The sequence below is a fragment of the Equus caballus genome, chromosome 26, assembly GCF_041296265.1.
Source record: "Equus caballus isolate H_3958 breed thoroughbred chromosome 26, TB-T2T, whole genome shotgun sequence".
NCBI lineage: Eukaryota > Metazoa > Chordata > Mammalia > Perissodactyla > Equidae > Equus > Equus caballus.
This window is the reverse complement of record NC_091709.1, coordinates 44,851,195-44,870,175: the sequence shown is the minus strand read 5'-3', so window position 1 is coordinate 44,870,175 and position 18,981 is coordinate 44,851,195. Positions and strand designations below refer to the sequence as shown.

The window sequence follows — 18,981 nt, the reverse complement described above, 5'->3', positions numbered from 1 at the left end:
CCCAGCATTGGAGGTTTAAGTAACAGCAGCCTGGCAGAGTTGGGGGACGCTGGAAGGGATGGCTTGCAAGTGAGGAATTAGGTATCATTTCCCCGTCTCTCATTCCTAGTTTTCAATTCCTTGGAGGCCACGGTTAGGACTTAATTTTGGTTTTTGGAGGCTTGATCAATGGAAAGGACTGCCCTGCCTTGCCGAAGGAGAAGGGTGGGGAGGGCTACGGCTGGGGGGAGGAGGGAGGAGAATGAGCAGAGGCCTGGGCAAGTTCGTGCCCCGCTGGCATGCACTGAATGAGCCTCTGGGGTTCGTTAGGTGGGACAAGGACCCAATGGGCAGGAATGGGTGGCGTCCCTCAGCTGGGCTGCTGAAATCTAAGAGATAACAGACAGCTCACGCTCACCCCGAGCCTATGTTTAACTTCAGGGCAGGGGTGAGGAAGCAGGCCATGGGGCAGGCATGCCAGGGAGGCGTGGCCCGTGGGGAACCACTTTAAGGTCAAATACCCACTCTGGGGCTGAATCACTGATTCACTGACTCGCTCACTGGGGGAGGCAGGGGACCGCTCCTCTTTCTCTCTTTTTGGGGAGAGCAAAATCATGACACTTTATTTTTAAAAATACAGAACTTTTCAATTACAAAAGTTAATTACGCTCACTATAGGAACATTTCATTGACTAGGAAAGCAGAATTCAAGGAAAAAGTCATAACTCATACTTTTCATTACTCAGAGATACCCACTGGCGTTTTCTTTTTTCTGCTTTTTTCTACTGAGTTGTTGGTAAACTTTTGGGATCTTGGTCTTTTTTTGTTTCACACTGTCGCATGAGAATTCTCCATGTTATCACAAATTCCATAATATTTCATCGCGTAGCTGTAGCCCAGATTTCGTAATGATTTCTCTGTTGTTGGTAATTTGAGTTGTCTGCAGTTTTTCACTACTGCTAAGATTTCCTCTGATGCCCATCTTCATGCAAAATGATTTTTCTGTGTTTAGGATTCTTTCTTTTGGGCGTCCCCAAGCGCAGATTTACTGGATCAGAGAGCATGCCCTTTCTAAAACTCCTGATACAAGGTACCATGTTGGTTTCCACAAAGGTGATGGGCGTTTCCACTGACTGTGAATGTAGGTGTGCATTTCACCTGAACTTCATTCAGCAGCTTTGACTCTTCTGATTAGAAAAGCAAAATCTGACAATTGGATTGGCTTGAATATTGTTATTATTTTAAATTATTTCTTTGATTACTAATAATTTTTCACCTTTCCTATACATTTTAGGCATTTGTGTACCGCCTCTTAAGCATTTTGTGTTCATTCTCTTTGCCTCTTTATCAATTGGGGTTCTAGGGTTTTAAAAATCAACTTGTATGAGATCTTTATGTCTTAAACTTTTGGTTTTTTGTCTTTTTTTTTTGGTGAGGAAGATTAGCTAATCTTCCACTTTTAGCTTGAGGATGATTGTCCATGAGCTAACATCTATGTTAATCTTCCTCTATTTTCTATGCAGGATGCCACCACAGCATGGCTTGACAAGCAGTGTGTAGGTCCACGCCCAGGATCTGAACCCATGAACCCTGAGCCGACAAAGTGGAATGTGTGAATTTAACCACTGTGCCACCAGGCTGCTCCTATGTCTTAAAGTTTTTAAACCTTTGTCCATCATATATACTATAAACTTTTTACAGTTTTTAATTTTTTTTGTATCCAAAGTTTAAACTACTTTACACAGTCAAATTTTCTCTCTACCTACATATGTTACATACAGTTAGATAATTTCTCTTCTTGTTTTACGTCTTAGAAACCTAAACCTTCCAGAAGTTAGTTAAGGACTTTCTGCTTTTAGTTTATATAAGATGTAGCTGCTACAGTAACTGCTTTGGTTGTTGGTCAAGAAGTCAAAGGGGTTCTCATAGCTTCCTTCCCATTTCATGTCCCATTGTGTCATTTGCTGTCACTTCAGCTGCGTGTGGTTATTTACCCAGTAGGGTGACCCAAATCTGGACATCCACCTTAAGTGGTCCTGTATTCATGGGTTGGCTTCAGTTTTCCATCGACCAGGACTATGGGGTGAGAAAGCCCTGGCAGAAGCCCCAGGGACTCCCCTGTGCTGTAAGCGTCATCCTCCTGTCACCATTGTGCAGCCAGAACACCGTTTCCCTTGGTCATTAGGACCAATCCCTCTAGCCGATCCTCATCCTCTGCCTGCTGGTTCAGTGGCATGAAGAGGCCTAAAGGACGGTCTCCTCTGCCATTCAATGGGACCAAGAGTGTGTTTCCAAATGGAAGCCGGCCTCTCGTGGGCAGCAGCACTCCAACCCACTCAGGCCACGGTCATGGGGGTGGGTAGCAAAATTCCTTCCAGCAGTTACATCTTTTAATCATAGGAAAAGCCATTCCTACTTGTATTGCTGGACATGTGCACTGTGGTTGAGATGGGACCATATATCTGATGGGGCACGTGAAAAGACATGTGAATTGCTTGGGCATTGTTTTATCTCCTTGCCCTAAAATGTGTTGTGATGCATTCCATGCATTGGATTATGCATTCTCTAAATTCACAAGTGGTGGGGCTGCCAGTAGCTGCAGCCTGAGAGGAGGGCCATGCCCAGATCCGGACTATGAGTCCCTGCCCCTCCACAATGGAGGAGTCCCATGCAGTCATTTTGCTGCTAGGTTGCCGGCCGCTGCTCCTGGGGAGTGATGCCATACCCACGCTCCTGTGCCAGCCTCTGCCATTGGCAGGATGGGAACTCAGAAGTGGTGTATCTCAGATTGGTCACAATGAGGGGCTCAGATCAGCCACAGGAGGGGAAATTCATGGTGTTGATCCTATGCTGTCATCGCCACTTTGTACAGAGGCCGGTTGCTTATGGTGAGGACAAAGAAAGTTGATGTACGCACATTCCTGAGACTTTAACTCCGTCCTAGCTGGCAGCTTGACTGTGAGAAGCCCTGAGCAAGAGGACTCAGCTAAGCTGTGATGGAATATCTGACCCACAGAAACGGTGAGAGAATAAATGTCTGTGGTTTCAAACTGCTCAGTTTTGGGGCTACTTGTCACATGGGAACAGAGAATTAACACAAATCTGTGCTCTGTCTCTCATTAGGATTTCCAAAGACACCATGCAATATCTACATCTGCCATAAATACTTCACAAGCCATTGAAACTTCTGGGCCCCAGCGGCAAGGCATCTTGTATCATTCTGAACTCCACTCAAAATTGCAAACTTTATTGGTAGCCTGCTAAAAGAGCCAGAATAAATATGTTCCAAAGTAGAATATATTACCTCCAAAATCCAAAGTGGCCCATGAGCATTTATTGGGGTGAGTGGTACGTGGTGCAAAATTAATTGTTCCCTTTCGAGAGGATGTTTTCCCTGCCCCAGGTCTTCCAAATGTCTCACTAACTGGCCAGGTTCCTGAATGTTTGCAGTTCCAATCTCTGACGCATGTGTTAGTTACTAAGTCATCTGACTTCCTGTGTTCCAAATCCGACTAAATAAGATCATGTCATCACTGTAATGGGCCAGGAGGGTGTTTAGCAGAATGTTCAAGGCCTCTCCTGAGCGTGTTAGGACAGAGAGCGATTCTTGGCGCAACCCCAAGGCCACACGGTAGAGGTATATTGCTGCCCCTGCCATGCAAAGGCGAACTACGGCTGATCGTCTTTGCTGAAAGGAACGGGGTGGGGGGGAACCAAACATTTTATATGTCAAGAGCTGCCTATCAGGTGCCAAGGAATTTTCTCCAGAAACAGTATCACATCCTGAACGTCGGCACTTGTCATCACCACTTGATTAAATTTATGACACTCTATACACAGAGCTTGACAAATGACAGTCTGTGCACCAGATCTTGCCTGAGGCCTGTTTCCGCACACCCTGAAAACTAACAATGATGTCTACGTTTCTTAAGGGTTGCAAAATAAAACAAAGAAGAATGTGTGACAGAGACCAAACATGGCCCACAGAGCCTGAGATATTTACCATCTGGCCCCTTACAGAGAAAGCGTAGCCACCCTGCTCTGTAGCCATTCTCCATAACGCATCTGGCTTGAGCACTGGCTAAACGGGTGGGGTCAAGTGCCATGTGGAATGACCACTCCCACATCTTTCAAGACCTTGATGGTGGCAGTGATTTCTGCAGTTCCTTCTTGGACTGTGATAATGGCTTGGACTGTCTTGGTGAGAGGGCTTTCCACCATATCTTCCCTCTCTGAAGATCAGAGAAGCAGTGTAGCTACTAAGTGCATCTATTCTGGGCCTGGGGAGACCCCCAAGGGGTGCATCCGTGACCTCACTGGGCCCATAACGAGACGGACTTGGGCCACACTCTCTCTTGCACCTGAAATCCACAGGCTCGCTCTCTGGTGAGCCATGTGGGGTTTGGGTCTCTGAGATTAGCATTAGTTCAGAGCTAATATTTATTGATCTTCAGATAGAATATTTAAGGACCTTCAGAAAGTCTAGATATTTCACTTTCTCCAGCTCACCGGCACCTGGATTGTGTTATTTCCTAGGATTGCTGTAAATCAAGTACCACAAGCTGAATTTACAACAGAAACTTATTGTCTCACAGCTCTGGGGGCTAGAAGTCCGAGATCAAGGTGTCCCCAGGCTTGGTTCCTTCTGAGGGTCAATCTGTCCCATGCCTCCTAGTTTCTGGTGGGCTCAGGGGTTCATTTGGCTGTAGGTGGCATTCTCCCTGTGTCTTTACATCATCTTCCTTCTGTGTATGTCTGTGTCCAAATGGCCGCTTTCTATAAGGACACCAGTCACACTGGATTAGGGCTCACCCTAGTGACCTCATCTTAACTTGATCATCTGTAAATATTCTATTTCCAAATAAAGTCACGTTCACAGACACTGGGGGTTAGGACCTCACCATCTTTTGGGGGGACATCATGCAACCCACAGCACTGGTAAGTGGCTCAGATCATTCTGGACGAGGCTTATTGTATGCATTTGTGGCCTTGCTGTAAGACCCTTCCTCAAAGGGACCTGGCCTCCATTCTTGTTTAGGGACTCTGAGTCCCATGTCACCTCTGGCCTAAAAAGGTTGGAGGAGCCACAGGACTTGTGGAGGATTCTGGTGGCCCCTCACCTGAGTGATGGGGACGCCCTCTGGGCATTCCCAGGGTGGCTGAGAGGGGTGCACACAGATCCACTCCATCACTGAGGCCTCCCTGACCCTGAGACCCTCTCCTCCTCGATGGCACCGGGCCACCCACACCTGACTTGCATGTGAATCCTCTGGGAACTTTCTAGAATGCAGATTTTACTTCATGAAGTCTGGGAGGGAGCATGTCTATCAGGATCCCAGGGATGGGACGCCACTAGCCCTCAGACCATCTCGAGTAGCAAGGCTGCCACGTGTCAGGGGGTTTCTTGCATTTTGACTACATGAACTGTTGGCCACCGCACCCCCCCCCCCCCCCCCCCCCGCCCAGGGCTCTGTCACCCACCTGCAAGATGGTCAGCCGCCCCACCCCCCACTGCCATGTGCTTGTGTTAGTACATCTGTCCTGAATGTGCACTGATGTCAGTCCTCTGGGAGTGGCACTTCATTCTCCAGGGTCCTCCAGCCCTCAACTCCACTCTTGAACGTCCCCCCAAACTCCTGCGGATGCAGCTCCAAAACTCTTTTGGGGTGCACTATCCTCCCTTGCAGCCTCTGCCTCTGTCTGGGCCGTGAGGAGTCTAAACCTTCATGCACCTGGAAGCGATGCTGGGATGTGGGAATGGCCCTGAGGGGAGCCCCATCCTTTGTCTGCATCCCGTGTCTGCATCCTGTGTCTGCATCCCATGTCTGTATCCTGTGTGAGCCGCGGAGCAGTCCATGGTCAAGGGAGGCATTTATGCCAGGAAAGCTCCTCTGCATCGTACAGGGGTCAAGGGGTCCCCTCTGCTGGTGGAGAGGGTTCAGGGGTGCGTGGGGTTCAAAACTCTCAGCCGCACGTTTCTGCCTGAACACCCCAGTCCCATGTCTCAGAGTTCCTCTCCTGCCTCCCCACTGCCAAGATCTTGGCAAGTCTTGGAATTGGGCCCCGGCCTGACCGCTGCCCGCACTGCCCTGAGACTCTGGGAACTTGTGGGGAGGCTCCTTCAGTGCCGCCGGGGAGCCCCTCCACTTGTCCTGCTCTCAGATGGGTCTCCTCAGTCCTCAATGTCTTCTTTCCTCTTTGACTGTTCTGTAGAAGTCAGCTGACCCAAATCTCCATCACGTGATGGTCGCCACAGACAGGAAATGCCTCAGCACCCACCCCCCAGTGCCTCACCTCACACCACACTTCATTCCTCCTCCCCGCCTCCGTTAAGTTGAGAAGCTGTGATACCGCCCACGCTGAGGGTCACCAGTGCCCCGGGTCCCCAACCAGGAGACACGACGAGGAGCCTGGGCTCAAGGGATCATTTCCTGGGCCTGTAACAGGGTCCCTGCAGCAGCAGTTTCTATATCGGTCAGAGGCTGGGCAGGAAACAGGCCTGTCACTCCCAACCTGCATAATTCAAGGAAAATTAAATGAAGAGAGTGTTGACTTCTCTTTGGGGCTGGTGGACCCCTCAGCCTGGAGGAGCAGGGTCCGTTACTGGGACCCAGAGTACAGTGCCATGTGAAGAGGGCTGCCCACTGAGCTGTGGCTGGACACAGGGACGTGGCCGGTCCAAGGTGACCCTGTAGGGAGGGACTCAGGAGATCAAATGTGAGCTCACTTCCTCCCCGGTCCCCATGTCCTGCTGTGTCACCCACAGCAGCCAGAAGCCAGAGAGCACGAGGGCTGTGGACATGGCCCCCACGGCTCCACTTCCAGGGGCTCAGAGGGCTGATGGAGAGGGGCAGACGGAGGAAACCCAGCTCCCCATTTCAGATGCTCATCCCTGAACCGAACCAGTGCGGCCCTGGGGCAGGGAAATGGGTCGGGTCAGGCCAGGCCAAACCACACGCGCGAGAGCAGAGCAGTGGGCCCCAACTAGAAATGGGGAGTTCTTACCCCAAAGCAGGAAGATCTGCGGGGCACGCAGCACGAGTGGCGCCCACGATGGAGCCCCAGCAGGGGAGGGTGGTAGATTCCATCAGCACTTTAGCTGTCTGGGGTCCAACTGCCTTATTTTCCAGATAAGAAAATCCACACCCCAAGGAGTTAAAATGCTTGTGCAAAGTGACTAACTCATCAGTGGACCAGCACTCAGCTCGGTGCGTTTTCTCCTTCACCAAACTGCAATTAAAAAAAAAAATAGAGTGTATAGGGTTGCTGCGTGAAGGTCCTGGTGTGACCCTGTGGGACAGTGGTCCGCCAGGAGTCTTGGAATTGCCACAGACCGCCACTGCTGGCTCCTGCGGTCACACCGCCCAGACCCAGGAGGGCCGTGAGCCACTCACCGTTCTCCCTCCGCTTCTGCCCAAGGACATAGGAACCGGGCTTTACAAAGAGAGAATTGCAAACAGACAGCGAAGGATATAACAAACATCCGCCAATCTGTGTCTCCCTCGTTAAATAAATAGATGCTGACCTGCTTACGAGGGTTCCTTTAGATTTTCATCACCGAAGTACAACATTACAGATACGTTGATGGCCCCTTTGAACTCCACCCCCCCCAATTCCCTTCTTCCCTCCTTCCCAGATGGGTGCGCTCTGCGGAGGTCAGCAGGCCTCCTTCCTGTCCATGTGCTTGTGATCTTGTTTCATCTGGGCGCCGTGGTAGCAGTGCAGTGCATTGTTCGCAATATTTCAGAAATCTACATCATAAATGATATCACACTTTAAGAGCCATTCTTAACTTACCTTTTTCATTTAACTTTGTTTTCAATATTTATCCATTTTTATTAGTATTTATTCATTCACTTTCATCTTCTGCAAGGTATCCGGTACACATAAATAATATACTTTAGGTTATTTATCCCTTTCCTCCGTTAATGAACATTTGTGAATATTTATATTGCTTCTTCCTCTACTTTCTTTCCTTTTTTTTTTAAAGTTATTATAAGCAATGCTGCGAAGCTGATCTTTGTGTTTCCTTCTACCCACGTGTGAGGATTTATCTGGGGTAGACGTTAGGTCTAGCACGCGTGGCATGGCTGAGCTGGAAAGTCTGTGTAGCTTCGCCTTCACTAAGCATCACCCATTTTTTTCTCCCAGTTTTTCCACCACTGGCATTTCCATTGCTGAGAGCTCCCATTTCAATCTGAGAAATTAGAGGCGTGTTTTTCATCATCATGAGCCTCACCCAGGTCGGGTGGCCCCACCCAGGCTCTGGTGACCCTCACCCATCCCTGCAGAGGACTTCCTGTGCCTGGTCCCTCCCTGGGTCTTGCACATCAGGTCTCTCCTGGAGGCACTGGCTCAGGATTGGCCACCCTGGAGAGTGGGGGCTGGGGTTTAGGTGAGGAATGACGAAGAATATGGCAGCCCCATGCTGACCCGTTTCCCTCCCAGAGTGGCTGCCAGGGCTTATTTGTCAGGTCACTTAAGCAAGTAGCTCCCTGAGGCTGGATTCATTTTCCTCAGAGCCTGATGTTTCACTGAAGAAAAAACATCCCTCCTATTGTTCGTTCATTCAGTCATTCATTCATTCATTCATTCTTCAACAGATGCTTATTGAGTAAGGCACCACTGCAGGTACTGGGACCACCTGAGTGCACAGAGCAGACAGAGCATCGTGGACCTGCCATTCTCCGGGGGAGGGGCAGTAAATGATCAGCACAATGCACCTGCCATCACCGTGATGAGAAGATGGTGAGAACTATGACATGGGAAGGACGAGAGCAGGGTGGCCCAGGGAGCCAGTCTTGGAAGTCACCCTTCACCTTCAGTGTCAAGGAGGCCTCCCTGGGAGGATGGGAGAGAGTGAGCCCCGCAGGCACGGGAGGGGGACCCCGCCAGAGGGAGGTGAGCCTCTAGTTGCCAGTTTCCGTGTCAGCTCTCGCATACATGATTTTGCTTTTAAAAGGACTCCACTGTAAAAGGAAAAAGAAAAGCAAAAGAAATTAATGTAGATAAATAAGCAAAATGCTCATGCACCTCCTTCAATGAGAACGTCGAACGTTTGCGAGTTTTCAGTGTCAATAGCACCTGGAAGGCCAGACCCTCTGGACACGGCCGTGTCTCCTCAGTGAAGGACGTCAGGGTGTTTTGGTCATGTACAAATTTGTCATGGAGATGTCTAACAATACAAAACGAATGGAGAAAAGGTGAAGATTGACATCCACGTCCCCTGGGGGAGAAGAAGGTGGGGGAGCAGGCTGGGCATGTTGCTTCTCATCTTGTCCAGGCACAGCAGTCCCCCGGGACTCAGATTCTCAAAACACTTGAAAATCGCCACATGCCCACCTCGAAAGGCTGCCACGTGGGTGGCCTCAGCTGCTCCTTCTCCTTCCCCTGAATCACCGTGAGTCCTTATTGACGCACCTGTGCCATTTGTGGGCCATGTCCCGCTATGAGTCACTTTATTTCGGTGAGCGCAACGTTGACATTAGCAGGGGGGCCTCACCGATATGGTTAGCAGCCAGGTCATGGTCATGGATAAGAGGGTAAGGGAGGGACATTCTGAATCTGAAATCCTTCAACCAGGATGACTGCGCCACATGGCATTTTTCTCTATCAGTAAGCTCGTGGACGGGGCTTGCCCACGTCGAGGAAACACTTTTTAATCAGTGCAGATTGCTTGGAACGGAGAATGGCGGAACCCTCCTTAGGCAAACGGTAGCTACCGCTCTTTATGCAAACAGAGCTGTGATATAAAATCGCTGGCTTGGGCAGATTCTCATCCCTGACTGGTAGCCTCCTTTGGAGTGGAGAGGAGGAGGTCACGGCCGCCATGGAACCCAAGGCCCTCTGCGTCCTGGTTGTGGTCTTCTCGCTGGCCCTCAGCACCCTGGCCCAGAGCGAGGCCGGTAAGTCAGCCCTCTTCCCGCTTCACAGCAGGCACACCGGGCAGAGGTGGGCCTCCGAGGGAGGCACCGTTTCACAATAAGCATTTTTGAGCCAAGGGCTGTTTTGTGCCAGGCACTCTTCTTGGCTCTTGAAAGTTTTGGGAAGGCAAAACCAGGGGGAGAACAGCACTGGGGTAAAAGGTCAACGAGACCTTGAGAACCTCTGTGAGATGCAGATTCCTCCAGTATGGACCGCTCTTAGGTACCATATTTCAAAGGGCAGTTTGGTGTGGGGTACAAGATTAGCTCTTCCAAAAGTCCAAGCCAAACTCCACCCAGGGGTGGACCCCCTCAACATCCACACGGAGGTCCAGGTGCCTGTTCCGTGGACAGCGTCCTCTGAGAACATCTCCAGTAGGTTCCGTGGGTTCTGTTGGCTCCATGCTCTGCGGAGCCCAAACCACCTGTCCCATTGTGCGTGTCCATCAACACCTAGTCCAGAGGCGTCACCAAATGGAGAATTGAGGAGGGAGGCACCATTGCTTCCTTCGAACTTGTTTGCGTCTCCTTCATCTGCAGAATGGGATCAGTCATCTGCCTTAGAGGGCCGTCGAGAAAATCAAGTGTGCCCATGTTTGTGAAAACTGCTTTGCAAGCAAAGAAGGGCTACAGAATGTTATTTATTTTTGTTGGATACAGTTTTAAAGGGAGGGGGGTGGCAAAAGGATTTTTCAAAGTTTTCAAAACAAGAGTTTCTGTAGAAGTTTGAGGAGAAAGGAGATAAAAAGATGGTTTCTATGTATGTTTGGGCACCTTCCGAGGACCTCATGACGAATGAACACAAAATGGGGTGTACAGGGAGGGGGTGGGAGGAGGAAGGCCCCCACAGCTAAGGAGGAGGGCGTGGGCTTCGGAACTTGGAAGGAGACGCAGCTCTGCTGTGGGGGATGGAGGGAGTGCGGCCTGCGCATGGCCACCCCCAGGCCTGTCTGCACCTTCTCTTCCACCCTCGCTCCGGCCCTCAGCTCTGCCTGCTGCACTGCCCGGCTCCAGGAGGCTGTGCAACCCGGCCCCTCGGAGCCCGGCACTGGGCCCCCTCACCGCAGTTCAGGACAGCCCACTCACGCGGCCAGCCATGGACCCCTGCCCTCTGGCCTGAGGCTGGACCCTTCGCTATGGGCCTCGCAGGATCAGTGATCCTGTGACAACAGAAATCTAGAAAACTCTCTTTACAAGTATAGCCCCCAAATGGGAATCATTTCCATTTAGTTCCATTATGGATGGGCAAGATGGAATCCTGTCTTGGACAGAATCCTTGGAAATCTTTAATTCCTGTTTAGGAATACCAGTTGGGAGAGTGTTGGGTTACCCAGCAAGTAACCAGGGGGGTTACCCGGCCCCCTCCGCCTACACCCCATGGCTGCTGCATCTCCCTCCTGCAGGGAGAGAAGGACACGAGCACCACGGTCCAAGCACTACACACACAGCTACTCTTGACCTTCACGCCCACCCTGCGGGGCGGGCAATGGTCACCTTTGCTCTGTGATGGGCAGCCAGGCCCTGTAGGCAGAGGCCACTGAGCCAGTGGATCCAGATCTTTCCCACAAAGCCATGGAATCCTTTCTTCAAAGAAAGCTAGAGGCGATCGCAGATGTGAAAACAGATCCCCACAGAGAGCAGCTCATGCAATGGGCTCAGCATTAGAATGCTTGCTGGGTTTCACAAATGTGGGCATCCTGCGCTCTCGGTCTAGGAAAAGAGGGTCCCACATCTGTCCGTCTTTGGACAGACTCTCCATTTCAGAGAGCCTGATGCCCCAGGTCAAGGCCAGCCCATGACCACCTCCGCCCTGAGTCTCGGTCCTCCTGCCTCTCTGACTCTGCTCGCTCTTCTGTTCAGGCTCCTTCCCTCTCCGCCCCTTTACTGTCAATGCTCCAAGGCCTTGCCCCCCATCCGTCTTCTCTCCTTGCTCTGCACACAGGGACAGACTCTGGTTCAGAGGAGGACGGAGCCCCTGCACACCCAGGTGTCTCTCCTGAGCCTGGCTGACGGCATATGTCCGCGAGCACCTCTGAGTCCATGTTCACCTTCCTATACCCTCTCTCCCAAGACAGAGACAGGAAGGGGTTCCAGACTCTTCTATGACCTGCCTCAACCCATCCACCACCAGTTTGCCTTCTCAGAGCCCTAGACTCTGAGTCCGAGTTTGGCCTCTACAGCTCTCACTTCTAGATGGTGTGGGAGCCTGCTAGCTGGCCCTGTCTCCCCAGCATGTTCTCCACTTTGGGTTGATTTCATCACTCCCCTGGTTAAAGGTGAGCGGCTTCCTTTGCTCTCACACTGAAATGGTCCGCCCTAGCCCTCAGCCTGGCTCTTCCCATACCACCCCCACATCAATCTCTCCATCTTACCTGCAAATGGACGTACACCTCCTTGAACACACCTTGCTCTCTCTCTTCATTGCCTTTGAATGCACTGCTCCCTCTGCTTGGATGACCCATGGCCCTATTCTCACCCAGTCAACCCCCTCTTACAGGAAGCCCTCCTTGCTTTGTTCAGCCTTGTTGTCACTTGTCCCTCCTGTGCTTGCCTCGGCAAACTGAGATGGTCGCAATGTGCTGTTTTGTACATTTATTTGGTTTTCTCCTCCAGTAGACTGTTGGCTTCTTACCAACAACCTCTCTAGTTTTCATTTCTGGGTTCCCATCAGCCAGCACAAGCCCTGGCTTGAGCTCGACCCCTGAGGGAACTTGGCCGTCTATTTTTGCTGTGCTGGCTCCCGTTTCCAGCACACACAAAAGGTGCTCAATATTTATTAATTGAGTGAATAAAGTTTAATAATTGTTGAAATTGTTAAGTGAATAAATAATCTAGGTAAGTGCCAAGTTCACAAATCCTAGGCACCTTGCATTTTCCCGAGATTAAGTGTTTTCGCATCAGGAAATGAGGACAGAGTCTCCCTCTTGTACTATGAGCTACATCCGCAGTGTCAGGTGGTTGCTGACGTAATTGGACGGGAGGCTGGGCTGGAGTGTAGATGGTAGCAGCGAGTTACCATGACTCACTTTCCCCTCTTGCCCCCATCCCCTTTCAGAGACGTGTACAGTGGCCGCCCAAGCAAGAACAAATTGTGGTTTTCCCGGTGTCACGGCTTCAGAGTGTAAAGATAAAGGCTGTTGTTTTGACGACACTGTCCGTGGAGTCCCATGGTGCTTCCATCCTGTGGCCGTGGATGACTCTTCGGAAGGTACGGCCATGGGGTCTGAAGACATAGAATCAGTGAGAAAAAAACACATGTGACCACAGGACCCTGCTCTGCTTCGGCAGCTGTGTTTGTACCCAGAATAACGGCTACAGGCTGACTGTGAAGAGTAGATTGCCCACTATCGGGCTGCATTCAGGTCTGGGGATGGAAAGGCAGGGCTGAAAGACCGTTTGGCGTGGAAATCTATTTTTTCCTGGCTTTTCTGCACATCTGTGACCAAAGTCTTTGAGGAGTCAGCCTTGGTAATGCTCGGTGGCTAGCTTCGGGTGGGAGTGGAGGCAGGACAATTAAAATATGAAGACAGCCCATGTTTTCTAAAGAATTTCCCCATTAATATTTTAGAGTCAAATTCTCTGTAATTCTTTAAAAGTGAAAGAAAATACTCTCATTAACCCGTCTCTTCTCCCCACACCTCACCCTTGCAGACGAGTGCCCATTTTAGACGCTCTTCCGGCGGGAATGGCATCTTGAGGTGGACCGGCCCTCTGCCCGGGGGCCAGGGGCTCAGCCGCGTCACTGGCCCAACAGCTCTGGATACTTCTATGTCTGTGCCTCGGCTTGCTGCGTGGATGGCCTGCTCTGATCCCCTGTACTCTAAATTGGCCTAAGAATTAAAGGAGGTGGATGTTATTCTGTGCTTTCTGTTCTTTTTAAAAATATAAACAATTTTCCTTTCTTGGAAAGAGAAATACAATATTCTCACCTCTGGTTTCTTGTCGTGGATTACACATTAACTCACACCATCTCAGGGGAGATACGAGGGTGGAGGGGAGAATGAAGGGGCGACAGTGTTAAGTTGACTCGGTGGGTGTTAGCAGTCGTGTGGATGCACGAGGCCTTTAGATTGCAAAGTCTTCCAGAAGCAACTGGAAGCCACACTCTGGTCAAACCCCGCAAATAGGCACCAAACTCTACTAATGATCTTTAACTATCCTTGTGGATGCCCCAACTGCCATGCAATAAAAACCACCTTTCAATTTCTTTACTTCCCCCAAGCGGAAACGGGCTTAGGAGATAAACCCGGGCAAATGTCTGAAGGTGTTCATAAGAAAAACATTGCAGAGCAGGGCACAAGACCACGTCTTGAGGAAACTCGCTCCGCCCCCACCTGAGCCCTGAACTGGGAAATAGAACAAAAGGGAAGGGAGACGGAGGCCACAGGGTGACGTTATTACTGACTGAGGCAAGATAGAAGGACAGGGAGCCGATTGCACCCGCCAACCACACCCCGGCATGGAAGAGAGTCGCACCCTGGCCGATGGTGGTGGACTGAGCAGCCTCAGGTCCCTCTGTCCCCGAGAGGGCTGCGGTGAGGGTGAGGAAGGGGTGCCCCCATCCGGGCCACCCGGGCAGGGCAGTCATCCTGCTCCAGGGAGCTCAGCCAGGCAGGTCCGTCCCTCCCCAGACTCCTCCTCCCAGTGCCCAGGTTTGTCGAACCCACGGATGCGACACCTGCAGACAGGCGAGCCAACCGTAATCACACACCCGAGAGAGCAGATACGCAGATGGGGCCGGCACAGCAGGCTCGTGAGTCAGAGGTCCTCCGGAATCGAGGTTTACGAACATCTTCAAGGATGTAATCTAGAGAAAGCCGAGAGGGGGGTCTGGGACACAAGGGCAGCTCCCCATATTATTCCTTCCTGTGTCACACCTGCCATATGGCTCTAAAAAATAGATGAGGTCACTAGTGGGGCTCACACAGCATGGGGCTTAACTGTGAGACATCTCTGTTTTCTCACCCAGGGAGCTGTGTGGGGTAAGTGACACTTTCCAGGGAGCCATGATGCATAGATTGGGGGCTCCTTGACTCTAAGTACTCCTATGGCCAGGGGGCTTCTGGCAGTGAAGTGGCAAATGCACTTGCTCCTGGCAAATGCATCAGGCTGTGGGCCCCGAGGCCAGGTGACAAGGAGGCTGATTAGCTGGGTCCCCTGCCTTCCTTTCCTTTCTCTGGCTTCCTGCCCAGTGAAGACAGTGAATGGATTGGGGGCTAGCGGCTTTAGCTCCTCCCTCCCATCACGTTACACAGAAAGAAATCCAAGGTCCACGACCCACGATCGATCGCCCGCCTCCTCTGGTGTCCGCCTCCAGAGCGCGTGCATGTGTGATCTTGTGGCTCCACCATCTGGACGCCAGGCCTTTGGGGCTCACCAGCACGGGGAAGAGAGGCTGGGGACTCATGCAGGAGTGCTCCTGCCTCAGCCTGGAAGAGACTCACGTCCTTCTGCCCCATCGTGGCCCAGCCCCCTGCACGTCATGGCCCAGCCCCCTGCACGGGACCCAGAGGTGGGGTGCGAAAGAAGATTTAGGATGCGAAGGAAGGTTTGGCTTGATCTCTGCCACACTGTCTTTTCAGAAAATTACACAACTCCATAAGAATTCCAACAGTGGGGGCCAGCTCTGTGGCCTAGTGGTTAAGTTCGGCATGCTCTGCTTCAGCAGCCCGGGTTCAGTTCCTGGGCGCAGACCTACACGGCTCATTGGTGGGCATGCTATGGTTGCGACCAGCATACAAAATAGAGGAAGACTCGCACACAAGTTAGCTCAGGGCGAATCTTCCTCACCAAAAAAAAAAAAGGAATTCTAACAGTGGAATGAATGCAACAGATGGGAGGGGAAACACCTGAGGTGGAGAGTGATGTGGGGGAAACCTGACAGAGAATAAATGCTGGTGGAAACACAGCCGGGGGATCTGCAAAACCAAAATGTCTCAGAAGGACGTTAAGAGCATGCCCTGCGCTGTCGCTCCTGGCGCTGGCCCAGAACACCTCCGGGGGGCCTACAGGGCTCACTAAAGCTTGCGGGGTAGATGGGAGCCACTGAGTTCTGTGTGCGGTGAGAGCTGAGGCACATGTGGATGCACAAGCTGGGGCTGAGAGGACAGATGGCACTGGGTGATGTGCCACCGCCTTCTCCTGTTCAGAGCCAGGGTGGGGGTGAGAGGAGAGAGGAGGAGGGTGGGGACAGGGCAGAGGCAGGCCCCAGGAGAGAGAAATGTTTCCTCCTCACTGCCAGGATGTGACGAAATGCTCACCACCTGCCCGGGCACACCTCCAGGTCCAGCAACCCACCCCTCCTCATGGGTACCGGCCCCCCGTACCCCAGGGGGTGATTGCAGCTGCCCCTGCAGAGGGGATGTGGGGCTTCCCAGGAAGCTGGGCGGGCGTCCTGTCTCCCACCGAGTGCCCACCCTGAGCCTCTCTTCAGCCACGACTCCACGGGCGAGGGCTGAGTGGTGGACGGGGGAGCAGAACTGATGGCAGCTCTTAAGGGAGCAATGGACCAGTTCTCGGGGCCACCGCAGAGTCCTAGAAGCGTCAAGGAGGGTGGTGGGAAAAAGGCCAGCTGAGATGATAAAGTGCCTGAATGAGAACACATGCACACAGCTCTTAAAGGGTCTGAGCGCCTCCCCTCCCCCCAACCTTGGGGGAACCAGGCTGCGGGGCCACGGCAGAGTCCTTGAAGTGTCCAGGAGGGTGGTGGGAAAAAGGCCAGCTGAGATGATAAGTTGACTTAATGAGAATAGCTCTCTTGATAAGGCGCAGGAGCATTTGACAGTTTGGGGAGTGTGCCCCACACAAGAGCACACACAATACACCCACGCACACAGCGCTTAAAGGGTCTGAGCCCCTCGCCTCCCCCTAACCTTGGGGGACCTGTGCGAGAGGTCATTTGGGGGCAAGCACCCTCCTGCACCCCAAAACCGCTGGATTTCTGCCAGGGCAGGAAAGCCACATTTATACCTTTAGTATCTATTGTTTGGTAGTGGAAATTTTTATGTTTTCTATTTTTGTTTTTAGAAACAGGCGTTCTACCTCAGAACGACGCATCGGAGTGATGTGGCAGTTTAAAGTTTTCTCGGTTTTACCAGACGTGAAACTAAAATGCTAATCTGGCCTGTTCAGTACCAGACACTGGCAAAGCTGTCTGTGACAGCCTACACGCTACCCTTCTCCCACCTGCCCGGAAACTGCCAACTCAGGGAACTTTCTAGAACTTTCCTTGTCTTTGAAGAGCTTCAGACGAAAGTGCGGGAAGTCTCTCATGGGGAGAGATACACGCTTGAGGGGGGAAGTCGGGGGTTTTCTAGGTAGACAACTGGTGTGGGAGAGTGCTGCGTCTGCGTTCACCCTGGTATGGACTTGGAATGTGTGTAATGGAGGGGCCATGAGTGAGCACAGCTGTCTACATGGCATGACGAGCAGGCAAGCAAATGGGCAGATGTGCAGAAAGGGGGCCAGGGAAGGTGGGAGCAAGTCCTGACCCCCTGAGGCTGGCTGTGCTGCTGCCCTGGGGTTCTGGGGACCTAAGGTTATAGAATAACTCCTCCTGGCTTTCTCCTCCAGCTGGAGTTGGTGTCTTAGTCAGCTCGGGCTACTAGAGCAAAACCCTGCAGACTGAGAGTGATTCAACCAACAGACATTCGTTCTCTCAAGTTCTGGAGGCTGGAAGGCCGAGATTAAGGTGTCTCGGGGCTTGTTCCTCCTGAGGCCTCTCTCCCTGTAGACGGAGTCTTCTCCCTGTGTCCTCGCATGGTCATCCCTCTGTGTGTGTCTGTGACCTCGTCTCCTCTTCTCATAACGACCCCAGACAGACTGGATTAAGGCCCACTCTTTTGACTTCATTTTAATTTAATTACCTTTCTAAAGAACTTATCTCCAAACAAGGTCACCTTCTGCGGTATTGGGGGTTAGGACGTCAACGTACGAATTTGAAGGAGACACAGTGCAGCCCGAAAGAGCCGGCGTCTGTTACTTTCAGCCAAGGAGCCCTAATAGAAACAAATTATCAAAGGTTGGCTGTCAGGATTATTTGCTGTTATGGGAGACCAGTCAATTCTGCTATAATTAGTAAGAAAACAAACGGGACACGTGAAACTGAAAACGTGTCGATTACAGATAGCGGCAACAAACTTGTAGCTTGTGAGATTTGCGTGACATTCATAAAATGTGTTAAAAGTAGACAGTGAGTTGGGAACCTGTAGGATGTGTGATTTGATAAAGAAGGTGGAAGAGAGAAATGTTATCATAGAGAGCATGTCCAAGCTGACAGCTCTGTCTTCTCTAAATCAGGCACCCATTGGTGACCCTTGTTGTGGCCTAAATCGAGCCCCATGTGTCAGCCTGGAAACATGGACTAAAAGCACGGCTGCTCTGTGGGTCACCGTGGGCCTCAGCTGGGTGGGCAGTGTGTGCCCTGAGTCTCCCCAGTGAAGCCTGAGGGTGTGGCGGCCCCAGGCACCATCCATGTCCTGGCCACTTGCTGACACGCCAGTTCCAGTCCTCATTACCACGCATTGGTGAAAGGGCCCAGAGCAGGACAGGACATGTGAACACCTCATGACCCAGGATCCAGGCGTGTGGTCCTTCCACCCACGTGCACCCCATGCGAAGTGTTAAGCTACTGCTTCTCCTGCCCCTCCATCTTCACCTCGTGTTGTAGATGGACTTCATAAACTCTGTGGCTCGAGCACCTTAATTTGATCAGCGAGCCCTTCCTGCTCCGTGGCTGGTAGTGTACTTGGGGGTTACCATTGCTTCAAGACGATTTCCCACCAAACAACAGGGTTCTGTTCACTGCATGTTGATCTAAGGACCAGACCAGGAACCAATTCTTAAAGCCAAGTTGCGGCTTAAGATCATATTTGTAGGGTCACTGGGAAGGACGTTGTTAGCCTAAGAAAACTCCCTCGCCTTTCTACAGAAGTGTGGCGAGGGGCGGTTCGTGGAAATATTCGATGCTTGTGAGGCTGATAGGGAACATCAATGGCTATTAGGAAACAGTGGGGTCTTTGATCCAAATGTCAATGGCTATTAGGAAACAGTCACCCATTTAAAGGTCCAAGCAGACGGA

At 51.5% G+C, this 18,981-nt stretch overlaps 1 protein-coding gene across 1 annotated transcript; it reads left to right on the top strand.

Annotated features, from left to right (window-relative positions):
- The first annotated feature begins 9,211 nt into the window (after window positions 1-9,211).
- On the top strand, window positions 9,212-13,756 carry TFF1 (trefoil factor 1). The gene is made up of 3 exons (XM_014736496.3): window positions 9,212-9,884; window positions 12,958-13,110; window positions 13,554-13,756. Exons 1-3 carry the CDS (start codon window positions 9,809-9,811, stop codon window positions 13,568-13,570), a joined length of 246 nt encoding a protein of 81 aa, XP_014591982.1. The 5' UTR covers window positions 9,212-9,808; the 3' UTR covers window positions 13,571-13,756.
- Window positions 13,757-18,981: the final 5,225 nt, after the last annotated feature.

Coding starts and splice junctions, on each gene's coding strand:
- TFF1 (XM_014736496.3), top strand. CDS start 9,809: ATGGAACCCAAGGCCCTCTGCGTCCTGGTTGTGGTCTTCTCGCTGGCC. Junction 9,885..12,957: donor CCTGGCCCAGAGCGAGGCCG/GTAAGTCAGCCC, acceptor ATCCCCTTTCAG/AGACGTGTACAGTGGCCGCC.